Below are 27,916 nucleotides of genomic sequence, written 5' to 3'. Positions count from 1 at the left end.
TTCCTGATCTCAATCATTCTCGGTGGTGGAAGAGGGACTCTGTGAAGTTTCCTAATTCCAAATATAGCCGAGTGATCGGAGAAGCCGATCGGTAAAACTCCAAATACATAGAGTTCGGGCAAAAGAGTGAAGATTAAATCGACTAAAGTTCTTGAGGTCTGGGTGATCCTTGAGGGCTCGTTGATTAATTGCTTTAAATTTAGGAGGCTCATGGAAATCTGTGAAGAAATATCCTCTCCTTCTATTTTTAGAAAAATGCTGATGTCAGCATTTCCGTTGAGATTCAAGGCTAATTATCTCAAAAAAAAAAAAAAAAAAATGCGTGCCTATCCCCTTTTTTCTTTGTGGGTTCCAATAGCTCTTACAAAGATCTACTTTGTTCCGCGTGGTCCTCACCTGGCGCAAAAACTTTTTTTTATTTAGTAGGCACTGTCCTTAAATATAATCTTTGATCCCTATGGGAAATTCACTTCACGCGCACGATCAGGATGTACAAAACGATTGAAATGAACAGATAAAGAAAGTATATTTTTTAAATTATCATATTGGCTTTAGAAAACGCCATAACAAGAAGCCAAACGATTAACGTGGCAGTGCCGGCTTTTTTTGCCATTGAAACATGTACTACCATATGTGTACAGTCAAACGGATCTATTTTCTCTCTGAATTAGAAACCCAACGACCTAAGCAATCTATTCATGGCTACATTCTGCAAAAGCAAACAAACAAACATACGATATAGAAACAAGTTCAGTTTGATTCATGCGCGTTAGTTGAGGTGTCTAGTCTCGCAAAATCAGCAGGGACAGGTCTGAAAGACGGTCCTTCAGCTGCTCTCACTCTCGGATAAAAACGCACCATCTTAGAGGCAGCTTTTAGCATTTTTTCTAACGAATGCACATCAATTGCGACACTACAGCCGATCGTTCTAAATAACTAAACTTTTCAGCCTGTGTTCAGGGGCGACTCTTTTTCTACTTGGCGTTAGTGACACGGAACTCGCTGCTATCTTGATGTTTTTGTTTTTGTTTTTGTTTTTTCTTTTCTTTTGTTTTGTTTTGTTTTTTAATCAAATTCTATGAGAACAGGACTGCATTCCTTTGACGCTGTGGGTGTAATTTGTAAAAAACACTGAGCTCTTATAAATCGTTTTTGAATCTTCGTTTCTGTTCAAATTTATGTTGCTGGCACATGGATGGGCACTTCATATGTCAACCGTGATGTGAGAGACCTTAAACTATTTTTACCGTTCATAATGCGCTGCTATATTAGCCTGCTTTATAAATATTTAACTGCTCTGGTCGAGTTTTCAACTTTAATTTGATTAAACGTTCTTTTAATGCGTTCCTGTTAAAAATGATGCAAAGTTGTCAATTTTAGTAATTTTAATTTGAAGAAAACGTCCTGTTAGCACGTTCTTGTTACTTGATGAAAATTTTGCAGGGTTTGTTTTACCAGGGCGCTTCATGACGCCTCCTGGCATAAACGATACCTTCCCTTGTTGAATCGTCATCAGTTCATCGTACTTTATTCAGGTTATTGATTGGAAAACTGATTGTACTTTTGAACCCTAGTCCCTCTATTTCGGGGGATGGGGGTGGGCTCCCTACTTTCGGAAGTCGTTACTTACGGAATTTGCGATTGGTTGCGTGTACGAACAGCTTAAAGCCATTGGCAGCCGTGCATGGTCACCTAAAGTACTGACAATCTATCTTAGCTCCATGTACTAAGTTTCTCCTGGCGCTTTTGTTTTGTTTTTTTGTTTTTTTCACCCTAGGCTGTGTACTTGTGCGATATTTTCTACACAATAACTTCAATTGCCGAGCATGATGATACTGTACGTGGCTCCCACTGCTAACGACATACTCAGACAAGTATTCCAGATCATTTGGGTGTTTACTCCTTAAGATCTGTTTTAGATTGATTAATCAAACGTTCCTTTACGCCCGGACAAGCATCTCCACGCAAGCTCAGAGTTTATTGTGATGGCTTTGATTGCGTAAACAAGACATTTACGTCGGCCCAGCGTGCTGAACATCCATTCGTAGGCACTTTGGTGTATTTAAGTTCAGTTCGTAGATCTGAATTTGGTTTAGGTGGAGAAGGAGAGGAAGGTTTCATGTTGTGTAATTCGTTCATCATCGCAGGATTACTTGATTTATCACCATTCCCGGTTTTGTCCGCTCACGTTTGTTTGTTTTTTTTTTTCCTGCCTAAGTCTTTTTTCACGTGTGTTTAGACGTGATTCGACATATAATGACCTTCTTTCGTTCCAGATTATTGGCGTTGAATGGAAAGCTTTGTTCGCAGTGAATGTACAACTACGAAGAATGTAGATGAAACGTTCAGGAAGTTAAAAAGTGAAATGTTGACTCGATTCATTGCACTTCTAAACCACAAAGAATTTAACCGCTCTCATCGGATTTTCATTCGATACGATCTCGCTGAGTTGCAATTCTAAGTTGATTTCAATTTTCAAAAGAGGAAGAAGAATTCTGTTTCAGTCTATACCAGGCAGAAAGGTGTGATAATGTGCTAATTTATGTTTAAAACGTGCAAGAATGCACGTACAAGAATGTGCATGAGCGAATAAGAGCATGAATAGGTATGTCGTAATTTATGCCTCCTTAGCCGTCAGTTGTATCATGTAACGCGACGGTTAGGATCTTTTTGGCATTAAAGCGTTTCTTCTCCAAATGCTCTTCTCGTGCTGTTAAAGATCTGTTAAAGCAAAAGCTTTATTGCTAATGGCAATGACTGGGGGAAACTGGTCCCAGCATACAGACGTAATTGTTAACACACAGAGTGTACTAGAACAGTCTAGTTTACCACTAGTCTACAGGCCGTAGTTCCATGGTTAGCTGGAGGTAAGCCTAAGTCAGATGTGTTCGACTTACCATTCATTAATTTGCGTTTGCATTGAGTCCCGTTGCAGAGGCGATGCACGCTATAGGAGGCCTAGGTGAGCCTATTTATCAGTTATCAGTAAAACTCAGAACTCATATCGTAGGATTCCCAAAGATAGGGAACACTGAGTGCTATTTCTCTGCTGAAAGTTAAAATGTGGACCAATGGACGTGATGCATAAAAAGGAAGAAGACACTTGATATGCGCAGGATAAACTCCTTTAGGGAACAATAAGGGCACTTTTAGACTTCGCTGTGCACCAGCGCACAGACGAAAGCCGCGCGAAAGCCCGGCGCCAAGATCTCAAATAGTCAAATTAATTAAAAGAGAAAGCTTGAAAAAAGAAGAAAAATATGAATAACGAATTCCCAGCTTTAATGTTTAGTTGGTTCTATTTAAATACACATTCCTACGTGCCGAATTCAAAATACAACATGAATGAAAATTTACCAGCTGACCTTGTAATGTTATGTTTGAAGTTACTGTTTTGGTTACCGTGTCAAATCATTTGGCATTTAGGCAATTAACACTTTCTGGCTGGCTAAACTCACGCGAAGTGATTATGAAGAGTTGTGTATGCTTTCAAAAAATATCAGTTCGGACGGATCAGTTACCGGTGATTACGCAATAGATAGAAACATTGAAACAGCCTTTACATTCACGATAAGAAAGAAAATAAATAAAAATCAGAGCTCATAGTAAGTTAATTTTAATTTTTAAGCTTAACGTTAAAGAGGAATGGTCTTTGTATACCACGTCTAGCAAAGCTTTATTGCTAATGGGAGGGAAGCGGAAGTGATATTAGCATGAAAAGCGTTATTGCCCACGAGTCTCTCGTAGTTCACCGGTCAGCACAGTTTGGGACTCACAGTTTTCCTTTTCGATTCTACATTCTTTTTGCCCAAGTGAAATTCTGTGAACATTTTCATTTTCACTGAAAAATGCCTTGGTGAAATGTCGACAGAATTAAAGCTTCCATTTCGGTGTTTCTCGTTGAAGACGTTACAACGTTATAGTTTGTTTGGAGAGTATGTGACTCTGGGTTCATTTCACCTTGGTCAAGATTCTCCCACACAGACCTCTTGTTCGGTACGGTTAATAAGACCTAAATAATAATTCATTGAAGAGTTTAACGCGTTGAAATAAATAAAGTAGGTATGTATGTATGTATGTTTGTACGTACGTAGGTCTATGTATACCAGCTACCATGTTATAGAGTGTATTTATCGTCGCACAATAAAAAATAAAATCAAAAACCATTCAGTGGATAAAGCCAAGAAATTTTGATATTATAGACGATAAATTAAGAAGACAGTTCTTCAAGTTTAAGGTGCGTGCGTTGTCCCAAAGTTGAGATATTCGTCGAAATGTTCCGTGCAAAATTATAGAGTCTAGTATGGAGTAAACATCTGGAACGCACTTTGGCTATCTAGACACCTGATTATCTGAACCGAATCAAAAACAATTACACAAGCACTTTCCTATTACTTTAAGTCCTAAAATGGCTAAAAATCCCAAGATAAGCATCTGTTTTTCGACAAACGTGATCTTAGCTTCATGTCACGCAACACTATAACTCCGTGATAACAATGGGGTGACAGGCCTACACAACTCCTATCCACCTGTAATAGCCGCTTTGAGAGTTTTGCTCGAAGTAGTATATTCTTGAGGATCTGCCCCTTTTGTGTGGTACAATAGGGGGATCTTTGAATATTTCGCTAAGCAGTAATCCTGTTTTTAGGAGGACATTTCACCAGAGTAGAGACGTTAGAGGTCATAGGTCTGCGTGGTTTCCGCTGTTATCCGCGTGTAATTTGCAGAGTTCGACACCTGTTTTTTGCACGTGCTAGCTTTTATTGGCTCATTTGTATTGCAAGATATGTTTTAAGCTCTCTAAATATTAGCTAAATAGATAGTCTTTTAAATAGTTTTTAGATTTAAGACAAGACCCCATCGGTGTTTCTGCTGATACATTATTTTTTTATCGTGTATAAATGGTTTACCTTAACTTATCTTACCTGTTTGTAGTGCAGGCATTTTTGCTGACATGGAAGAGCAATGAATGTTTTCATTCACGAATCTGGCGGCCAGTTTGGAGAGGGCTGGGGCAAGAAAACGAGTTAGGCATCACTTGTCAGTCAGCCTCACATAATTAATTCCTCTTTCCCTGGCCATGCTCTGTTGGTGCTCGCTCGATCAAAATGTACTTACTCGAACATCATAAATACGCCTATATTGAAAACTATGTTTGATTCGCAAATGTTTCATTCAAGCTATGAACATTGACAGAATGGTAGGGACGTGCTTCCGACTCAGTACCAGTTTTGTGTTAAGTTTTACCAGTTCCATTCCCAATTGCCTAATCCTAGTCCCAGCGTCTAAATCCCACTCCCCATTACAAGAAAGAAGTAAATTCCAGTTCCCATTAGCCTTCTACGCAGACGCTGTTTGGGTTCGTTTGCAATTTAAATGGAAAATGATCACAACCCTTCCACACATCATCGATGATGGTTAAAATAGCTCGTTTTGGATTTAGCGAAGCTTTGTCCCCATCAGTTTTACCCACTGTGGGCCCCCCTGTTTGAGTAACAAATAATTATTCTTCACTGATGTGGATTGATGAAGAAATGAGCTCAATTTTTTTTTTGAGATTATGCATAGCGTGAATTTCGTCGGTAACTTAGTACTTGTTCGCAATCCTAGCCTACGCTTCGGAGTCATAATGTTCTGTAGCTGTAAATAATCACATGAGCAACAAAGTGCAACTAATTTGAATTTTTGACGAGAATTAAGAGCCCATAAAGCGGTTAATGAAATGCTGCCGGGTTGAGATGATTGCATCAGTGGAACTTTGCCCGATTGGTCATCTTGCCATAAAAATAGCTTAGTACCTAATTACTAGTTATCAGCCGTAGTCAGTTCCTTACATATAAATTAGTTGCAAATACCAGAATACTGCAGTAAGTACGAAGTCTACGAAAGTCCGAAGACTAAACAAAGGAGAAACACCAAAAAGCCAACATTGACTTTGAAGACAAGAACAACTGCGAAACGTGTAGGAGGTAAGAGGTTTAGGACAAGATTTATAGGGCGCTCGCCTTATAAAAGCAATTTACGACTTCTTGTGGTTTTAGCTGTTACACTAATGTTCAGCACGTAGTATAGCGAAAGTGTAATCAACAATATTTGCCCTCAATAATCTTTCGATGGAGGTTTATTTGTGTCATTTTATTAGTGGAGTAGAACTGTGTGAATTACACGCCACGTCCTGACAGGTGATTGCATAACCCTGTGTCTGCCATTTGTGGCTATTTGTTTCGTTTCCACCTTAATATGCTTGTCAAACAATTCAAATATAGCACGTTTTGTTGCTCTGGAAATTAAATTTTAACTTTCAGAGGATCATATTTACAACTTTAACTTTCAAAGAGACGGTGTTCGTTTATCAAGTGCGTATTCCTACGTTACACTGTCTGCCCCTGATCAAACACGAACATATCTGTCAAGTACAGTTTTCATCAAACATTACTCTATGGTAAGATCGCTTCGCCTACATAACGTACATCTTATACAGCAGAGGCAGGCACGATGCAAACTGTTTTAGTCAACTTCTTTTCATCAACAAATCGTTCAGGAGGTAAAACTTCGAAATGTTGACTCGATTCACTGCACTTCTAATCCACAAAGAACATTTGCATAGTCTGATCTTTATTCGATAGCTCGTTTTCACGTGACGTCTCATTTTCTTAAATCGAAAACTAAAGAGCCACTAATGTTTTTATATTCATCAAGCATAAGAGGGGGTAAATTATATATTTGTCTGTTCACAATTTAACAGCCCGATCGCATTTGTCGAAAAATATATCCCTATCTCATGATTTTTAGCTTTCTTAGAAGTTATATCATTAGGAAAAGTCCTTATGTACATCTTTGTTTGTTCAATACTGATGATCAGTCGCCGAGGCTCCAGATGCGTACACTATTTTCCGGCCGCATATTGGTGCACCACAGACATGGTCCAACGTGGCGTTTCCATACCGAGCTCGGTATATTTTTGCGAAACATTTCGACCAATATCTGCAGTTTGGGAAAACGCACAAACCTAAAACCTGGAGAAGGGTCTTCTTTATTTATTTCCTACAAGACCACAATTTTTTGACTTTATCCATTGAATAGTCTTTGATTTATTGCATTATTATTATCGTTATTATTATTATTATTATTATTATTATTATCATTATTATTATTTTATTGCGTGACAGTAAAAACGATATATACGCTCTCACTGAGTAACTCAGTTCCACCTTGATTTCAATTTGCAAAAGAGAAAGAGGAATTCTGTTTCTGTATATACCGGGAATTAAGGTTTTGACTGAGTGGCAATTAATTAGGGGAACTGGTTTAACCACGTAATACCTATTAATTTGGCAAAATATAAAGGTAGCTATTTTTTCACCAGTCTACTGGCCGTAGTTCCATGGCTAAATTGTGTCCCGTTGCAGAAGCGATAGACTCTATAGGAGGCCTAGGTCAACCTGTTTCTCATCCATCAGTAATTTTTGCAGATCTGAGATCTTAGAATTCACAAAGTTGAAAAATGTGCTATTTTTCAGCTGATAGTTAAACTTTGGACCTATTGACGTGATGCAGAAAAAGGAAGAAGACGCGTGATAAGCACAGCATGGAATAATCACGGCATTTATAAGACTTGGCTTTGCGCAGAGCAGAACCGGAAGCCTCGCGAAAGGCCAAGATCCCACGTGCCACATACAAAATGCAATATGAATGACAAGTTAATTAACTGTTTTGGTTACTGAGTCCAATCATCATTGAAACAACTTTTACATTCACAATAGGAAAGAAAATAAATAGATAAATAATGATGATGATGATAGTCATAATGATAACATGAGATTTCACAGTCGGTTACTTACAATTTTCTAAACTGAACGTTTTAGAGGGACGGTCTTTTATACCGCAAAGTTCTATTCTTAATGAGAAGGAAATGGAACTGATTTAAGCATAAAAAGTGTAATTGCCTACGAGTCTCTCGTAGTTCGCAGGTCAGCAGTTGGGGACGCACAGTTCTCGTTTTCCATTCTGTATTCTCTTTTCTGCATAATGTGACATCTTGTGGATAATTTCGTTAAGTGGCGGAAGTCTCCTTTGCTATGTTTCGCGTGGTAGACATAACTGCCTCTTTATGATTTTATTAGAGAGTCTTTGATTATGTGTTCGTTTTACAATGGTGGAAGTATCTTTACTAATCCAAGCATTTGGTTCAAATGTTGGAATTCAATTATGTTTTTCCCAGAGGTGACTCAGAAGGGGCTGTATTAAAATAGACATGGCTTCGCTCAACGTTCAAAATACAACATGAATGACAATCACGCTTCCATCAATCGATCCAAATCTAAACTGCTTGTGTCAAATATATGCCGCCAGTTGACAATACGTTCAGTGAAAGTACATCAAATGTTGTATCGATTCTTTGCGCTTTTGATTTGTGACTCCAGGGCACAAAGAATTTTACTCATTATTCTTATCAGCAGACGTTGTAATGTTTATAAATGTTTGGAGTTAGTGACCTGACTACCGTGTCAAATCGTTTGACACTGTCAGTCTGGCTAAACTCACGCAAACAGAGCGAAGAGGTGTATTGTAAAAAAAAAAAAAAAAAAAAAAAAAACATGGAAAAAAGAAAAAAAAATTAAATGAATCAGTTTCTGGTGATAACGCAAAATATAGAAGGATTAAAAAAAAAAAACCGTTGCGTAATATATGAGAAAGAATGCAGTAAGTGTCCCCGGTTGGTAGAGACTGTTTCCTCTTGACTAAAACGTCGATAAACGTGTGATGTTGACGATCAGGATGATGATAACTGGGGATTAACAGCCTTTGTTTATACCAGGCATGCACAGTGAATTTTTATTCCCATCGAGAAGGAAGGAGAACTGATCTTAGCAAGGGTTCGACTCCCGTCCAGAACCCACAAGTTTTATTTTCTGTGTTTTCGTTGCCAATGTGACATCTGTGGACGGTTTCGCTATGCAATGTACCATGCTTGCTAAAATGGCGAAAGATTATTTTTTCGTGTTTGGCAGGGCAGGCGTTACAGACTTCCTGCGGTTTAATTAAAGAGTGTATGACATGAATAGCCACTGTTTTTACAATGGCGAAAGTATCTGGGGTAGCAACATCAACATTTCCAGATTCCACTTCGACCTGGACTGAGGTCGCATGAAAACCAGCTAAGACTGATGTGGCCCCGGGAACGTCGCTTCCTTTCTAGAATTTTTAATCAGTTAATTTACTTTCTTTATTAATGTCTGGCAAGCCAAGAGATTACGACGACAGAAAAACAACAACAACAACAACAACAACAACAACAACAAAGTTTAAAACGTCTTTATGTGTGTAATTCATTGATCCAGACACATCGTAAGTCCGAAATGGTGGACTAAAATGAAGTCAAACTACGTTGCTTGAACCGAATAAAATTTCCGAAATTGGTTTAGGCAATGAAAATGCCCCCTTTACTGACAAAGATTTTAAACTGATCATTCCAGTGGAAAAAAGTGCTTTGTTTCATAATAAAATAAATTGACGCTATGGCACTGTTTGTTTCCCATTCCTCACAAGGATCCCTTTTAAGCTCTTATTGTTATCTTCAACACTCCGTTAGCATTACTCGGTACAGAGCTAAGTAGATAGGGCAAGCAGAGTTTTAGATCAGCAGCTATCTCATGAAACATACGAGCCTCACCTTCAGAAATCGGAACAAGTTGGCCTTCTCGAGCAACAAATTAATTGATCTGTGGTGTAGGTTCAGTTCAGTTCAGTTCCATTTACAGCTAAATAATGTCTTAGGATATCAGTACTGATGTCTATGGACGTAATGCATATAAAAGCAGGAAGTAGACGCTTGACAGTTGCACGGGATAAACTCCTCTATTCAGTGACCTATTACGGTACCTATCAGATTTGGCTTTGCGCCAGAGCTGAAATAGCCTGCGAACGCAGACGTATTTCCGGCTGTCACTTGGTTCCGTATTCGCTGCGAGGAGCACTCGAGTTTCATTCTATCACGGAATCTGATTGGCCAAGGAGAAACAAAAGTCATTACGTCACAGAAATCGTTTCCTGGCTCGGGTTCGCAGACGTTATTTTTCGGCGGAACCAGGTGACAGCCAAAAATACATCTGCGTTCGCAGGCTAGAGCTGAAACCGAAGCCGTGCGAAAGGCCAAAATCTCAAATAGTCAAATTAAAAGACGTGAAGCTTGAAAATAAATAAATAAATAAATAAATAATAAATAAGATCAACAATAAAATTAGGAATAACGAATTGCCAACTTTCAATCTAAGCTGGCTGTATTTAAATACACATTCTTGCGTGCCATGTTCAAAATAAATACAACATGGATTACAATTTACTAACTGACCTTGTATTTATTTATTTTATTTTATTTTATTTATTTTATTTTGTTTTATTATTCTTTTTTAATCTCGTTTGCATGGATCAGGTACTGGTGATCTAATTTTGAACGAAAATTTTTAGCATACTTTATTTTGCTTTGAGAGCAACAGATTTGTCACCTACTGCATGAAAAACCTGTTATTAGTAAACTTTACGGCCCATTTAAAGGTTGTTGGACTGCTCCAATTCTTGACGTTAAATACGGTTTGGTTTTGTCCGATAAATTTGCTCTCACGTATATGTCACGTTTCGAGAGCATAAAATCAGTCATAGTGGTTTTCATAAACATTTAGCTCGGATGAATCAACAGATGCACTTAAAACAGATCGTAACTACACTTTTGTGCCGGTTTTACAAGTTTTGTCTGGAGCGCTAAATGCTTTAGCTTGCGTAGCTGGCGTGATTTCGAGCGCGAGTGCTTTTGTTTTAGCGGCGAAGCCTTGAACGCGAGCGGCGATGTCTCGAGGGGATTGTTTAGGAGTTGAGTTAGACAAGAGGCAAAAAGGGCTGGGACAAGTAAAGAGGGAGTGCAGGAGGTGTCACTCGTCATTAGCCTCTCTCCTTTCCCTTTGGCGCTTTTTTCCTGTGTCTTTAAGCCTGTTCCGATGCTGTTTCGCCCACTCGAAATGCACTCTCCCGACCATCATAAATATCTGTAGGCACTTTATTCACTATGAATGTTTGCCGAGTCTTATGGATGTCCTCCTTGTCTGGGTGGATACCGGACTTTAGAGAAGGGTGTTTGAGATATATACCCCAAAGGCGGTCTTTTGTGGAGGGACTGTGTGCATCCTCCCCCAGAAAACTTTTAAAATTGAGGCCCTCGGAACTAGGATTTCCGGAATTCTGAGGTCAAGTCAACTTGTGACAATAGCTCAGTTTTTTTAATTGGGGTTTTGACCGAACCCCCGGAAGTCTCCCCCCTCCCCCCTTCCCCTTAGATTCGGCACAGCTCTTTGCCAGTTTTCTTTATTTTTCTTAAAACTCAGTGACCAATCCCGTTTCCCAGTGTTAGAGGGAGACAAAACTCAGTTCCCATTATTTTAGCCTATTGCGCAGAACTTCTCTGGGCTTGTAAGCCGTGACAATCCAAAAGAGTGCATGTGTAGGCCAGTTTAAATGGAAAAAAAGACGCAACCTGTGACGTCAGTAAAGGTTAAAGTTAAAGTTAAAGTTCTCATCCGTTTAATCCAGTGAAGACCCCCTATTTGAGCAAAGAATATTTTACATTTCTAGGTCAAGCTATCACGTGACGGCGATTGTTGCACTAAAAATAGAAACTTGCCTTGTTTGCTTTCTGGTTATGGTTTATTTGACATATCTAAAACAGATTCTAACCTAAACTAATTTCTAACTGCAAATAACACCAAATGATGGCTTTTGTAATACCGTTGTGAACGCTTTCGACCTTATATTAGTGCCAGTAGATTTGTCACCTATGGGAGTTCAGTGTTAGGGCTAATATTATGGCGAACGATGGGAAATGCCGATACAGGGATGTTCTTAGTTTTCGTGGGCAAAGGTTTCTTGCGTCGAGCTGGCCTTTGGAGCAGAAAAGGCCAAGCCAAAGGTTGAAAATCTTGGGGCTGTTCAAGCCAAATTTGACAGCGTTGTTCGCGAGACAGAGTAGAAATCGATGGAAGCTGTTATTAAAAATTTCCGTTCCATAGAGCAATGAGAATTTCTGATACCCAGAAGCTATAATCATTGAGAAGTTTTCGTGGGCAATATTGGCTAATAGTCTGTTACGTCGTGCTGACCTTGGAATCAGAAAAGTGCAAAATGAAGGTCAGGTACCCTAAGCCAAATTCAAAGCACTTAGATTTTGATGGATCATTATAACCACTCTTTATCACTTGATGGTACAATCATGGTATCAAAACACCGCCCAATCATTGATGAACACGTTGTTATCATTTCGTTTCACAATAGGTTGCCATAGCAAAGTATGACCTGCTAAAAACACCCTTAATTTCAGCTTTAGGGGCATACAATAACGGCACAGTGAATTTTTTCATATTATCAAAATAAGACGCAACTTTTGGCAAAGTTTAAAAAATTCTGTACATAGGGTCGAGAGACACCTTAAATTTTCAAAAATTTAAGGTGGCTCTGAACCCTATGATTCCAATGATTAAGCAGTTTTGTGATATCATGATTGCAGCATCAAATGATAAAGAGTGGTTATAACGATCTATCAAAATTTAAGTGCCGGAAACTGTTTTGAGCCACCATAAGGGTGTTAGACTTCGCAATACGTCTGGGAACAAATTTAGTTTCGAAGTAGTCAATCAAAATACACAGCTCAAAAAATAAAATCAATAAAATTAAATTAAATTAAAGAAAAATAAACAGATTAAAGACAAGAAAAAGGTAACTCACAAATTGTAGCAGCCTTACAGCAATTTTGTTCAGAACAATGCATCTTGCAACTTTTTCGGGACGATGGATCAATATACTGGAACAGACAGACCACACAAAACTTTAACTTTACAAATCACCCAAGTTTAACCTTGTTAATGTCTTTCTTCTTACAACAGCTTCAGCAAAGCCAGGAGACAAAATGGCAGCTGGAACAAGGACGAACGCGCCAATACCACATGATGAATAAATGGGCAAAAAGTAACAGAGAAACATATTGAGGAAGTGCAGAGGGACGCTCGTGAAAGACATGAATCAGGTTTTAGCGATAGGTAAAACTACGAAGGTAAAATAAAGGCATATCACCTGACTCGACAGCAACAATGTGGAACAATGTTTGATATACCACCAAGAAAAGGCGCAGAAGCTTATAAAACCTTTAAGGAAACAATTGAGAGAGTTCATGCACATCTTGCAAAAACAGTTGCGGAAGCTGCATGTCAAATGACTTCCCGCGATATAAATTCTCCTAAGTGGGGGTGAATGGCAGAAGATTGGGTTACATACACACACATGACAACAATAACTTGGGTAACTGCTTAATTATTTTATAGAGTGACTGTAGCGAGCCATCATTGCACTTCTAAATGTAAGAAAAGGCCCCATCTTCTATTAAAATTGTTAAGAGTCCCATTCTTTATATCAAGGTATCTTTCGATCTCTTTTTTTTTTTTTTATCTTTTTAAAAGTTTTATGCATAAAAAAAAAAAAAAATAATAATAATAATAAATAAATTAAAATTTAGAGAGCAGTTTGGCCTCCTACATTCCCAGATACACACTTTACTTATAGAATCAGCAGATAATTTAATACGTCGTCCCTTTCTGGAAAACCCAAGATAACATCTTTGAGTGTCAACGTTAAATTTTCGTCAGCGACATCTGTCCACCAATCAACGAAGCATTCCCAAAACGCTTGCACGTGAGAGCATTCAAAGAAAAGATGATACAGAGTCTCTTCATTTAGATTACAAAGGTACATTGATCAGTCAACAACAACCCAATTTTTAAAAGCTTAACATGGGTAAACAATATGTTATTCAACAAACGGTACTGAAAGGACCATACATAGGTTTCACTGGCAAGAGATAAATTTTATCGCGCGTATCTTCAACATCAAAATCAGTACTTAACGTATTTGACTCCATGTTTGGTAACTTAGCTTTTTTGGATGATGGATGTGCCAGTTGGATTGAGTAGAGAACCTTTCTAAATACAAACGCCCTGCTATTGAAATTGCTTTCCCTAAGCATTGCTAACACAGCGAAAAATTAGTCACAGGTTTTCGAACTGAACAGAATTCTTGATCTAACGGAATCCAGACTTGCCGAATTAGATCGATTAGATGCTTGCCATTTCCTTCCCCAGCTCAGGGCGGCTTCTGGTAGTAGCCTCATTCCACACCCCAATAACTTGTCGGCTGCTGTATAGTTTATTTCTGTTTGCGACTAAACATCAAACGAACACAGGAAGGGTTGAGAATTCTGAGCAAGGTGAGGGATATAGTTTGAAGTTGTATGTGAAGTGTTGCTTCTTGGTTTCTCGTTCTTCCTGTCTTGGCAACTTGGTGTTTAGGGCAGGATTGGGTATCCTCCCTTAACTTAGCTTGCCGTATCAGGGCAATTGCATGTGTGCAGTGGGGATGTTTTACTAATTTTGACAGCGCACAAATATCTGCTTTAATCTTTGGTAAAATATATACCGGTTTATACCACAAGTTATTGGGATACAATACTAGGGAGGCTTTAATAGGGAATTTAAGAAAGCAAGGGCTTATTTATTACATTTTATGAGCAATAGCGACAATAACAATTTATTTGTATTGAATTATTTTTCTTTCTAGTAAAACGCGGTAGACCCACAGAGGATGAATTAGAACAATTAGGTATAGACATTGCAGAGGATTGGAGTAAGCTCGGGCGTCGCCTAAAATTAAATGAGCCAACCCTTCAAGAGATAGATAACGCTCATGACCAACTGTCTGAAAAGGGATACCACATGTTTAAGCGCTGGAAACAAAACAACGGTTCTAATGCGACCTACCAGGCTTTGTGTGACGCATTGAAACATAAACTTGTACAGCGTCAAGACTTGGTAGAGAAGTTTTGTTATTTCAAAGGTAATTATTTGCTATAATATTTTGATATTTTCAGCGGTTTTCAGTGTACTGGACTGCGGACAACGCAGTCTGGATTGGAGCCAAAGGCTGGGGTCACCGTGTTGTGTTTTTATCACTGTGTTGTGTTTTTATAGGCAACTCAACTTACTCTCTCAGGGCCTCTCAGAGTTCCCTTGCAGGTGGTAATAAACAGGACTAAAACCACCCATTAAAGCCGTCTTTTAGGAAATTCATCTTTTTATTATGAAAATGCCCCAGATCAAGTCATAGAGTCACTTACGTAATTAGTCAAGTCAGGATGGAAAATTATGGACCACGTCTAAGATCCAAGATCTAAGACTTAAGTTCCTCCCCCAATCACCAATGAACCAGTCTTTGATCATTCGTTACTTTCTTTCTACCCGTACGTGGTCCAAAATTTGAAATGTTGCTTCCTTGTGCAAACCAAGGATGGCGGAAAGATGCCTGGAGAGCTTTCACGGAAGAGACATTCAATTCGAAAGCGCTTGGCTGTTGCTATTATTCAATAAGAATTTTTAACACTGGTAGTCAAAGATAGAGATATGGAAATAAGGAAATACTAGTTCGTAATACTAGCAATAATGATAAATATTGCATAAAACGTACAACAGTTTTTAAAGACATGTTTCGGCATGCTTATGCCATCTTCAGTTTAATAGAGTGACTAATGATATGTGACACAAGTTATATACTACAAAATATGAATAAATTATTTACAATATGCATTACAAAACAGTGGAAACGGAAATTACAGAGTTAAAAAGGTGTTGAAGTGATGTAACTGTTTGTTAAGGTCAGGTTTGTTCTTACTAATATAAAAGGCTTCTTTAAGTTTAAGATCAATAGAGCTATTCGCTGAGTCTAAGATGCGAAAACAAGAAGGTGTGTACATGCCCCTGCATGAAGAAAATTGAGAAAGATGTTTAAAAATATGCGAGTTTTTATCGCTTACTGTATGTTCTTTAATCCTGGTAGAAAAATGGCGACTGGTTTCACCAATATAACAGGAATTACATCCCGCACAAGTAAATTGATAAACTACCATGGATTTTAGAGCATCAGGAGTACGATCTTTAAAACTGAACATATTCTTGATTTTGAAAGAAGTAAAAACTAATTTGATATTAAGATCCGTTTCACAAAAACGTTTAAGTAATTGCCGTAGTTTGAGTTCCGTTATTCTAGAGTACTGGCCGATAAAAGGAAGCTTAAAATAGCGTATATTGTTTTCATCATTAACGTTGCGGCTTTTTTGATCAGAAGGCTTGTTAAGATACCGCTTGAAGGTTTTTTCAATGATGTGTGAAGGAAACGAGTTACGTTTTAGAGTGTCCGAAAGCTTGATCAGATCGTTTTCAAAACCGGAAGAAGTGTTGTTGATTTTATAAGTTCGGTCAATGAGAGTACGGACAAGGCCAATTTTATAGCGAAACGGAGTGAAACTAAAAAAATTTGTTAAGAAACCAGTGTAGGTTTTTTTATGAAAAACTGAAAAAACGCAGGCATGCGAAGAGTTGTCAATCAGAACATCCAAAAAGGAAAGTTTACCGTCGTTCTGTTTCTCGAAAGTAAATTTGATGTTGGGATGTTGAGAATTGATGAATTCAAAGAAAGACATGGCATCCCGCTCATTTTTAAAGACGCAAAAAGTATCGTCAACATAACGCCTATAGAGTAAGATGTCGGCCTTGTTAAAATTATTTAGCCATGTTTCTTCGTGAAATCCAAGAAAAAGATTAGCTAAAATAGGTGCTAAAGGGGAGCCCATAGCTACCCCATCGACTTGATCATAAAATTTACCATTGAAAAGAAAATGAGTCTCGGATGTGGCAAATGAAAACAATTTCTTAAGGTCGGGTTTTTTGATGGAAAATTTGGGATGATGTTTCAAAATAAGGTCAACGGCAATATCGATAGTTTAGAAATACTAGTTGTTGCATTTTTTTGTTAAATTGTTACCGTCCTTCCAGAGGTGCATTGCTTCCAAAAAACATAACATTGGTTAGACGTGTTAATTAAGATCGTTATAGTTGAGAACAATTATTGCATCATCATCAATCTTGACCGGTTAGCTTGAAACTTGGCTTAGAATTTCTAAACGACTGACTTGATCCTTGTGACTCCTTCTCTTACCCCCCCCCCCCCCCCCCCCACCACCACTCAAACCTCAATTATTCGTGTTGTTTCAATATCAATGTTTTCAATTTACTGTTCATTAAGTAACAGTACAGCAGTAATGCGGTTTTACTACCTTTCTTTTCACCATAGTAAACAAAACACGAGAAATCAGCGCAGAGCCTCGAAAAAGACGTAATAGCAAAGGTACCTTTAATATAACTTAATTATTCATATTGTTTTAAAAGATATTTTAGATTTTCTTACATGGCTACATTGTAAAAGATGGAATGTATTTACCTAAAGAAATATGAGTAATTTGACAGAACTATATTATTGAAAGACTTATAACTCGTGCAGAGCCATTGTCCAACTCGTTAAACCCTTTGTTTTCCGACGTTTTCGCTGCGTTGTGGTTTGTATAAGGTCCCTGCCGTCATGGGCTATAAAAAGTCACCGTGTCGACGTATCAGTGCTCTGTATGCTTCTATATTTGCTGTTTAAACCTCGTAGTCATTGAAAATTTTGAAGCGAACAAAACTGTGACGGCGCTTTCCACTCTGGTGCAGTCAACCGAAATGAAAAGCGCCCAGCGACAGTAACAATTTACTTGTTTTATTTGAATTAATACAATTTATTTGAATTAATTCTCTTTCTAGTAAAACGAGGTACACCCACAGATGATGAATTAGAACAATTAGGTATTGACATTGCAAAGGATTGGAGTAAGCTTGGGCGTCGCCTACAAGTAAATGGACCAACCCTTCTAGAGATAAATAAAGCTCATGACCAATTGTCTGAAAAGGGATACCACATGTTAAAGCGCTGGAAAGAAAACAAAGGTGCTGATGCGACCTATCAGGCTTTGTGTGATGCATTACAACATAAACTTGTACAGCGTCAGGACTTGGTAGAGAAGTTTTGTTACATCAAAGGTATTTATTTTCAACGTTACGTAACGTGGGTGTAGTGTTCTAGTGCTTTTGAGTGTACTGAACTCCAGATAAAGCAGTCTGGGTATGAGTCCGGGCTGGGGTCACTGTGTTGTGTTCTTATAATTTACTCTCTCCGTGTCTCTTACTGTTCCCTAGCAAGTGGTATTAAACTGAGCTGTCTAACGTAATTTAGGGAATTCGCCTGTTTTACGAGAATAGACTAGGTCAAGTCACTCAGTTACTTACGTAATTAGTGAAGTCACTATAGGTTGTCTCAAAAACTACGTAAAGGTAGAAAAAAGGTAATGAACGATCAGCGACAAGTTCGCTGGTGATTGGAGGGGGTACTTTAAAAAGTTTGCAATGTTGCCTCCTTGTGCGAACCAAGGTTGGTGGAAAGATACCTGGACTAAAGAAAACTTTCTCGTTCCGCCATGCAGTTAGCTTGGAGCTTGCCGACAAATTTGAGGACCTGATTTAATGTGTGCGCGTGACTCCTTCTCTTGCAACCTACTCAGTCATTTGAAGGGCCGCTTGTTTTCAAGCAACCGTTCATTACTTACCTGTGCAACATTAATTCGGTTTTACTACCGTTCTTTCACTAGCTATAGAAAAAGAAAGAACGGGAAAGCAACGCAGAGCTTGGAAAAAGACCTAATAGCACATACACATTTAATATGATTTATTTTCCTAAATTCCTTTCTTTCTTTTCTTTTTTCACACAGATGCTTTACATTTTCTTACATGGCTACATCGTTAAAATATGAAATGTTTCTTACTTAAGAAATATGATTGAATAATTTGAGAGAGCTATGTCACGGAATTGTACAAAATGTTCGTTCTATGCTCCTTGATTTTTGCAACTAAAAGTTTGATGAATAGGATATGACGGTGTCGACGCAAAAATTGGCCTGCACTTCATCATTCACGAAGCTGTAAAATGCAACTTATAGTCATTACAGAGACCCTTTAATAGAAGTTACAGTCATTTCAGAGATTCCCAAATAATGAGCTGTGGTGCACATGAATGGGAAATTATTGAGAATACTACATAATTATGATATTAATTAGTTTATCAGTGATTGTGGTATTTTGTAATGACCATAAGCTAATGCGTTTATTCCATTATCCATCTCTTATCGTCATAGCAACTAAGGGATCATAAGTGCCTATTTCATGCTTCTTGCTTATTAAATTCATTTTATGTCTATACTCTTGTTTTCCAAATAGTGTATCCTAATACTTAGCAAATTTGATGTCATTGTTGATTACATTCTTCTTAACACTTAACTTTTTGCCTTGAGAGTCCGCTTATTTTCCAATCTATAAGCATACACTTTTCTCATTAACGCAATGACTTCTTGCATAGGGGTACCCTCCTTTCATCTTTCATTTTACCTATTACCTTTTTATTCTCACTGAAATAGTACCTTGAAGGAACTGTTATGATCAAAATTGTCAAATAAATGTTTATCAGCCCAAAGGTCGACCTCATAGATATTCTCAGTTTTCGCATGATAACAAAGTGAATTTGTATCTGATTTGCCCTATTCCCATATAATTTCGTAATATAGTTGTAATAAAAATCATACATCAGTGTCTTTTTAAGGTCAAGAATACACATCCCAAGATATGATGGTTTATTCAACTTCAATTCTTCCTTTGTTGTATTTATTGCAAGTGTATTGCCATTAATGACAATGGCATATTTAAATGTAGGCTTTGCTGTTTCCTTCAATAGACCCTGTTTTCATTAGTTATTATCTTGGGAGAACATCTCTTGTACAGGTTATCCATTGTTTTACCAAACACCGAATTATTCATTAACTTAAAGATGTCCTTTTCAAACGCATTCTTAGGAGCTGTTTTCTTCCCCGTATTAAAGTCAATATTTGTTTCTAGGCATGGTTTCTGGTCAAATTCCATAACTCTGTACACATTTTAAATCTTCACTCCAAGATCTGTATACAATTTAAGATTTTCATAATGTAGTATATATTCCTCTCTGTTGTTTAAAGATGGTAATACTTTAGACACATTGCTTAACTTTTGATCAAACCTCGTTTGAATCTCTCTCGCATATTCAGATAACATATCTTCAGTAATAATCATGTTTTCTAGAGCAAGGGGAATCGTGCAAATTATGCAACTACTTCCGATACTCTAAGTCGCATTCTGTTTTTAATCCTTTCCCCGATTCATTATGATAGTCGCATGAGTTTACTTTATAGATTTCCTTCTCAGTTAACAATCTGAAACCACCTGTTGGAAGAAAACGGTTCATTGCCCAACCATATAAATTGTTAGCATGGAGATAACTGAGATGACTGGGTTCTTCACTATCATCTTAACCATGTAAATGCTTATTATTCGCTTTTGCATATCTTGATGAAATAAACGATATACCTCCTCTTTCTCCACCCAGGTGTATAAATGAGCACTGGCTAATTTGATTTTAGGTTAGTGGGCTTTAATGCACTAAAAACAACCGTCCTGTAAAAATGGCACCATTGACTTTTTCTTCTCGTAATTGTTCTGACCTTTGCTTAGCTTTCGCTTATTAAACGGATGTCTTTCTAAAGGATCATGTACGTAGTCACCTTTTTTCCCACTTGCCGTCAACTATACGTTTTGGTGGGGTGGGGGGAGAGGGGTGGATGGGGGGGGGGGCTGGGGGGCAAGATGAGTCAAGTTTTAGACGCTAGTGTAAGGCATTTCGGACTAAAAACAAAATAATCAATTTTAATAAAGTTATGCTTTATGATCATACAACAGAAGCAGGTGTGCATGCCATCGACGACAAGCAGTTTAATAATACTTTTAGAGTAAGAAAGTCTTATGGCATACTTGATGTAAATAGGACGTGGAATGCCGCTGGCCACAACTGTTAAGACGTTTAACTTTCGAGGCCTTATACCCATGATTCTGGTTTTATTTTATAAATAGCATGGTGTAAAATAGAATTGCGTAAATACCAAAAAGAAGACACAGATGTTTCAGCAGAACAGGGAGGAAAAAGCTTCAGTTGATTTTAAAAGCAGCAAATTCTGTTGATATCTTCACATCTGTAGCGACAGAGGTGAACTGACATTTGGGGAGAAAAATTCCAAGTGGACACTATTGAGGGAACCAGTAAATACGTCGACAGCCCTAAGAGATCTTGATGCAAATTTGCGTGTAACTTGGCCACTAAATTTTCTTTGAAAATGTCTCAAGATAGGCTAAAATGACTGTCGATGTTGTTTCTGATGTGATCTTTTTGTTTTCAGTTTCTTCAACTTCACTTTCCAGAAGGATGATTTTCAGGTAAAGTATGTTTTCTCAAGTATGACTACATTCAATCTTCTTCCCAAGGTCCTCTCTTTCTCGAAAAAAATACCTTGGTCATGACTGATCATGTGTCAATCGATATAAACCAAGGCCGCATTGAGGGAGGGTCCTCACTTTAATGTTTTTAACAGTAAAATTCAATTCTGTCTAAGAAAGATAATCAAACTGCCGTTTTCGTTCTTAAACAGACTTCAGGGTTGCGCTGCTTTGCTCTGGCTATACAGCCGTTGTGAACTGAAAAAAATGTCTGAGTTCAGTGCTTGACCATTGTTTCGTCTTATAAATATACAGGGTTGATTAAACACTAGTAACTGTCAACAACCTTCTTCAAATGGGATTAGTTTTCTCCATTTTTCACAGGAAAACGAGAAACAGCAATGGGCGACAAAAGAGGTCGAGACGCTTTTAGAAAATAACGCTTTTCAATATTTAACCTTTTGTTATCTTTTATTTGCATGTAGCGTTTATTCTCGGATAATTCCTTCCCCAGAGTCAATGTTGTATAGGTGATTAGGTCTGTAAGGTCTGACAAATCAAAAAATCAACATTGTTTAGGGGGGGGGGGGGGGGTTAGGGTTTCTAAGACGCTTGAAAATCGAATTCGATTGCAAAGTTCATTAATTAGTCTCTTGACCGAGCGTAAACGTTTTTATCATATGGCTAGCGCCTTGAGCGGGCAAGATGAATCAAATCCTGCGCTGTAATTGGTTACCCGAGCGGGCAAGATGGGGCTATCTTGCCCGCTCGACTCCGTCTTGGTCCATAGACACGCAAAATAATGATGATAATAATAATAATAATAATAATAATAATAATAATAATAATAATAACTTGGCCAATATCCAGCCATCTTGACCTCACACTTCGTTGATAACCCAAATTTACTGCTAAACCCATAAATAAACGAAAGGCGTTAGGGTTTGGCGAGGAAAAATGAAAGACTAATTTAGAAAGATTATTTTTTTCTCTCTCTCTCTCTCTCTGCAAGAGAATCGAATGACACTCAAACGTTCCATTGGATGAATCCAGTGAAATTCAAAGCCAGTCTCCTGGCAAAACACTAGACGTATCAAACTCTAAACGAGTGCATCCAGGAGCCCATGATGCACCATTGTAATGCATCTGTTGTGATTGTGCCGATCGAACAATATCAATCATTATACAGACGTTATTCATGCCAAGTTTTCCGTCGTTCAGTTTACCCCGAACAACACTTAGTCAGCGATCTCGATAAGCTCTAAACATGAGCCAACGATATGGTCACACGATAATGGTCAGTGGTTACATTGTTTTAATAGGTGTCAATTGAAAATAACATGAATGCACAATATCAAAGATATACACTGTAATTCAAGGCTGCATAACTTGGTATTAGCTGGGGTATGGCCGCCGGGTAGCCGTCGTCGTAGGGTGCACGCGCGTGCGATTCTTGCGGCTGGCTATGTTGACCATGGAAAAAGAGTTGCATGTGTTTCTATTTCTGTGCTTGCATGTGGTTACTTTCCCTAAAGAAATGATCCGTTTTTGATCCAATCGTGCAAAAAATAAATCTATTTACAATGATTTTTATGTCCAACCTAACTAGCTCAAGCCATACTGGGGAATATTGGCCCTCGGTCGTTTTTGTACGGACCTCGCTGCGCCCGGTCCGTACTGCCACGACCTCGGGCTAATATTCCCCAGTACGGCCCTCACGCTCGGTTAGTAAGAGGTTATTATTAAGTAAACACCAGTGAAATACCAAGTAAGCTTTCGTGCGTAAACATGATGTCTTCACATGTGAAAATAGCATGTTATTTCACACGTGAAAATAACATGTTATTTCGCAAGTGAAAAGATCACCATTGCTACGGTTACATAATCCCTTAAAAAATACTTAGATGCGTTGCTGTATGATCGAAACATCATTGTTTCTTCCTCGGAAATCTTCAATTATCTTCGAAAATCTTCGGCAGTCTTCGGGAATTTTTGGAGAATCTTCGGAAGCCTTCGGAAAGTCTTCGGAAATCTTCGGAAAACCATGAAAAACGTCGTCATTAGTATGTTTACAGAATATTACATGCCCACTTGTGGATACGAATTTTATCTTGTCATGTTCAACTCGATATGCCACTCGTTCGCTGCGCTCACTCGTGAGTTGAGTTGACTGACACTCGAAGATATGGAGAGAGCATTTGCTGTGGCGGCACCGAGACTATGGAACTCGATCCCACTTGAACTAAGATCCAGTAGTTCGATTGACATTTTTAAACGGCATTTAAAAACATATCTTTTTAAACAAGCTTTTTAACTCTTTTAATTTTTAGAATATGTTTTTTTTATTTTTTTCCCCTCCCCTTTTTTAGCTTTTTAATTTTTTTTTTTTTTTTATTTAATGTAAAGCGCCATGGACAAATAGTGGATTGGCGCTATATAAATATTTTATTATTATTATTATTATTATTATTATTATTATTATTATTATTATTTATAAAATTCGTATCCACGCGCGGGCACGTAATATCCTCTATGTATTAAGATGTACCGACGTTTTCTTTTCTTGTGACTTTGGGTTGGACGAATGAGCATCATGATTTGCATGAGTTGCGGCTTTACCGGTGATAACTTTACAAAAGTCGCTACGACACAGATACGTTTTCGGCGGAACCAAGTGACAGCCGGAAATACGTCTGCGTTCGCAGGCTACATTTGAGACTTTTGTCCTCTAACCTGTGCACTTTTTACTTATGACAATATAGTTTTCTCGAATTAAATCTACTTTTTCTCATCCTCACAAAGGAAGTTATTGAACTTTCATAGTCCCGATCCTCGTGTAACTTGGGCTATCGACAGACTAAGTCAGACTACTCGATAGTCCAGGGCGTTTGATGCCTTGGTTTCAACCCGTTCAACCCATTTTGCGGTCACGACTAGAATATACCAGTGTGGTATGGTCGCCTTATACCAAAAGAAATATTACCAGCTTAGAACAAATTCAGCGCAGGGCCACGAGATTCATTCTCGGCAAGGAGTATTCTGATCACGAACGCCTGAGTAAATAAAAGTTAGTATCTTTACAATATTGTAGGGAAATTCATGATCTCGTATTCTTTTTTAAATGTTTTAAGAATATGTATAATTTAGATATTTTGGACTTTGTATCGTTTCGAACTTGCAACAAGCCTTTGAGAAAGATTGATTATCTAACACTCAATATCCCGTTTAGTCGCACAGAATTAATCTTTTAAGAACTCATATTTTATACGGGTTTGTCGCTCCTGGAATGAACTACCTCTTAACATCAGGGAGTCTAATACCTTGTCAGTGTTCCGTGAGAAATTGTTTTCTTATTTTTATAATAAGTTCAGTGCTAATTTTTTATTATGATTATCTTATTTTTTAATATGAGTTTAGAGTAATTTTTAACTAGGTAGACAATCCTACAATGATACACTAAGGCGGCTTGTATTAAGGAATCTTGTATTCTGTTTTAAGCTGTCCTCAAATTTATTGGATTGACTTGTTCAACGTAATGTAATTTGGAATTTGTATTAAAGATTAAAGATTAAAGATTAAAGAAAGATTAAAAATAAGTCGATCCGCGAACTCAGTTTAAGTGCTTTGGATTCATAAGTATAGCTTATATGAGCAGAGCTCCGGCGGCCGGTCGCCAAGCTCATATAGTGAAAGAAAAGGAAACCCATGAATTGATTTTCTCGTGGTTATCATGGCTAGCGGTATTGCCCGTGGGCACGTACGCACAACGGCGACGACGACGACGACGGAGTCGTTCAACATGGCGGCCATACTTCAAGTAATAGGTTGACAGAGACATGCAGCCTTGATTTACCGTGTACTTTTTGATATTGGACATCCATGTTATGATCAGTTGACACCTGTCAAAACAAGGTATCCGCTGACCAGTATCACGTGACCATATCGCGGACTCATCGAGGTCAAGTGTTTTTTTGAAGTTGACCGCTGATCAAGTGCTGATTTTCGATTGCATCGTGAGTTCATGTCAGGTTAACTTGTTGAAAACAGGGCAGGATTGTTCGTAAGCTGGTTAACGCTAACCCAGGATTAAAAGTTAACCGAATTATAGCCTTTTCTTCTATACAAATGTTTTTCGCCGCTTTGTTTTGTGTATATGGTGATTATTAAAACTCACAACAAAAGGCCAAACAATATACAGAAAACCTCACCGCAAAGTTACAAAACTCAAATCAAAATTCTACCTTTTCCTGAGTTAGCGTAATCGGACTCTGAGCAACCCGGCACTGGAGCTACACTTTTAGGCTGTCCTAACTCCATATATTATGCTGATTTCGGTCTTTGAAAATGATGACTAGTGCGAATTCATTCATCATCGTGAGAAGTTTGTTTCTGGCGGTGGTGGGGTTTCTTGGCGTGCCGCCCCTCGTGTCAATTGACTGCAAAGTGATGTTTCAATGACCACCCACAATGGTCTTTTAGTGTCTGTGTTAGACATTAGTTATGCGCTTAGATCTTGCAAAAATTCTTGCTGCTTTCTTTGAGCATTGGGGACATAGATATTGCATAAACATGGAAATTTGCAAGGAGAAACAGGACCAGAAGTTGGTCGTCATATAAAGCTTTATCCTTTTTTTCCACGGCAGAACTTTTACGCCGACTCTGGTTACGCTTGAGATTAAGACACTTATTTCAGTGTTTTCCACGGTCTGTGGAGAACGAAGTCAGGTGGGCTTGACTGATCAATTTGGGTTGTCAAAAAAGCGCAGGGAAAAGATTTCTGTTTATCAGAAATTTGGATCTTTATCAGTAGCTGGGCATATACCCTTATATAAAAACAGTATCAATGTATAACAAAGATACCCTTAACTAATTTACCTCAAAGAAATTCCCTTATATAACAAATTGCTAAAACCGCCGGTTGAAGACTCCTTAAAACGCCGGTTATAACACCCCTTAAAACCGCCGGTTATGACTCCTTAAAATCGCCGGTTATAAGACTCCTTAAATCCGCCGGTTAAGACTCCTTAAATCCGCCGGTTATAACGCTCCTTAAAACCGCCGGTCATAAGACTCCTTAAAACCGCCGGTTATAAGACTCCTTAAAACCGCCGGTTATAAGATTCCTTAAAACCGCCGGTTATAAGATTCCTTAAAACCGCCGGTTGTAAGACTGCTTAAAACCGCCGGTTTTACGACTCCTTAAAACCGCCGGCTCTAAGACTCCTTAAAACGCCGGTTATAACACCCCTTAAAAGCGCCGGTTATAAGACTTCTTAAAACTACCGGTTATAATATTCATTAAATCCGCCGGTTATAAGATTCCTTAAAATCGCCGGTTATAAGACTCCTTAAATCCGCCGCTTATAAGACTCCTTAAGAGTGACTTCCTGTAAATACTACGGATAGGTATGCAAAATGCAAAAATCGAATTCCCTCAAACTTTTTCACAAGAAAGCCCTCTGGAAACTATTTAAGAAAATTCAACTTTTAGTTCGTTTGGATTTATATTTTTCAAGTAAAACGATTTTTCAATTTTTACCCTTGGAGAAGCCCTCGAACCACCGAAAAATGTGCTTCGTATTTGTGACTCGTGTAAGAAAACTAAAACAAATATCAAAACTATTTTGATATTACACAATTCAATGACCCTTCCTTTACAAAGTACCGTTATCAAAATTGGAAGAGATTCAAACCTGAATTTTTAAAACATTTTCAAATTTACCCTCCTAAACAGCATTATTAGAAAGCTCGAATTTGGCAAATTTCAACGGCAAAACTCCCTACCTGGTACATGGATTCCGCAGTAAAGATGGTATACTATAGAAAGAATAAAGCTTCCTCTATCGTTCTGTGAAATAAAATTTTGGGGCAACTTAAACTGCGAATTTAGACGACCGAAAATATTTACGGTACTCGCTTGAATTTTATGACCTTTGAACTTACAGTTGTCTTCATGAATATAGGAGATAACCTAAACAACAGTTGAAAGTTTAGCCTGAATGCGACCCTTTCCCCCATTTAAATGATTTGTAGTCATTCTTTATCTTCTGTGAGCAATTTTATCGCAAGTAATATTTTTTTACGCAGAAAAGGAGTGCTAACTTGTTTATGAGTACGTGCGTATTTGTTTACTGAAGCGGAAATTTGTGAATATTAAATTTATTCCATCTAAGTTCTATTTCGTGTGCTGCAAGGCGTTTCGTGTTCTCATTAAAACAAAATGGTATTGCCAAGTAGAAGGTTTTCTTCTCAGATTTTAAAACAACATATAGTTTTTGACTTACCGTCCACATGCATGGCTTGATTTACTCAGCAGCGTTACACCGGGTGTGATAGCGGTGAGATGGCGTGACGATAATTGACAAATCGATTTTCGCAAATCGAATTAATCAAAATATATTTATTATATCTTTTGACATCATAATGCTTTGAGACTACTTGATAAAGACTCTTGTGAAATAAGTCTACAAAATTTTGAAACTCTCATTACGATGAAATGAAGAACCTGGATCTACTATTTTTATGCCGCGGTCGTGTGATCCTCGAGTGTGGTATCACATGACAATAACAACTGAAAAATGGCCACCTGCAGTTATTCTCAAATCGTTGGTAGC

At 38.0% G+C, this 27,916-nt stretch overlaps 1 protein-coding gene across 3 annotated transcripts in view; it reads left to right on the top strand.

The window, feature by feature from the left end:
• Nucleotides 1-2,028: 2,028 nt before the first annotated feature.
• LOC110040479 (uncharacterized) overlaps nt 2,029-27,916 on the top strand; it is a 79,932-nt gene continuing 54,044 nt past the window's right edge. For 2 of the 3 annotated variants that reach the window (XM_089285854.1, XM_089285852.1), the window contains exons 1-6: nt 5,551-5,969; nt 12,927-13,079; nt 14,650-14,925; nt 17,215-17,268; nt 17,721-17,996; nt 21,266-21,302. In XM_089285854.1, the coding sequence (XP_089141980.1) occupies nt 13,058-13,079; nt 14,650-14,925; nt 17,215-17,268; nt 17,721-17,996; nt 21,266-21,302 (665 nt within the window). In that variant the 5' untranslated portion in view covers nt 5,551-5,969; nt 12,927-13,057. Of the gene's footprint in view, nt 2,868-5,550; nt 5,970-12,926; nt 13,080-14,649; nt 14,926-17,214; nt 17,269-17,720; nt 17,997-21,265; nt 21,303-27,916 lie in introns of those variants that run through there. The other variant, XM_089285853.1, reaches the window with a different exon arrangement.

This window comes from Orbicella faveolata, unplaced genomic scaffold, assembly GCF_042242905.1.
Source record: "Orbicella faveolata isolate gen_17 unplaced genomic scaffold, um_ofav_v1 contig_13, whole genome shotgun sequence".
Lineage (NCBI taxonomy): Eukaryota > Metazoa > Cnidaria > Anthozoa > Scleractinia > Merulinidae > Orbicella > Orbicella faveolata.
The sequence above is the reverse complement of the archived record's forward strand: the minus strand, read 5'-3'. Positions and strand labels throughout refer to the sequence as shown.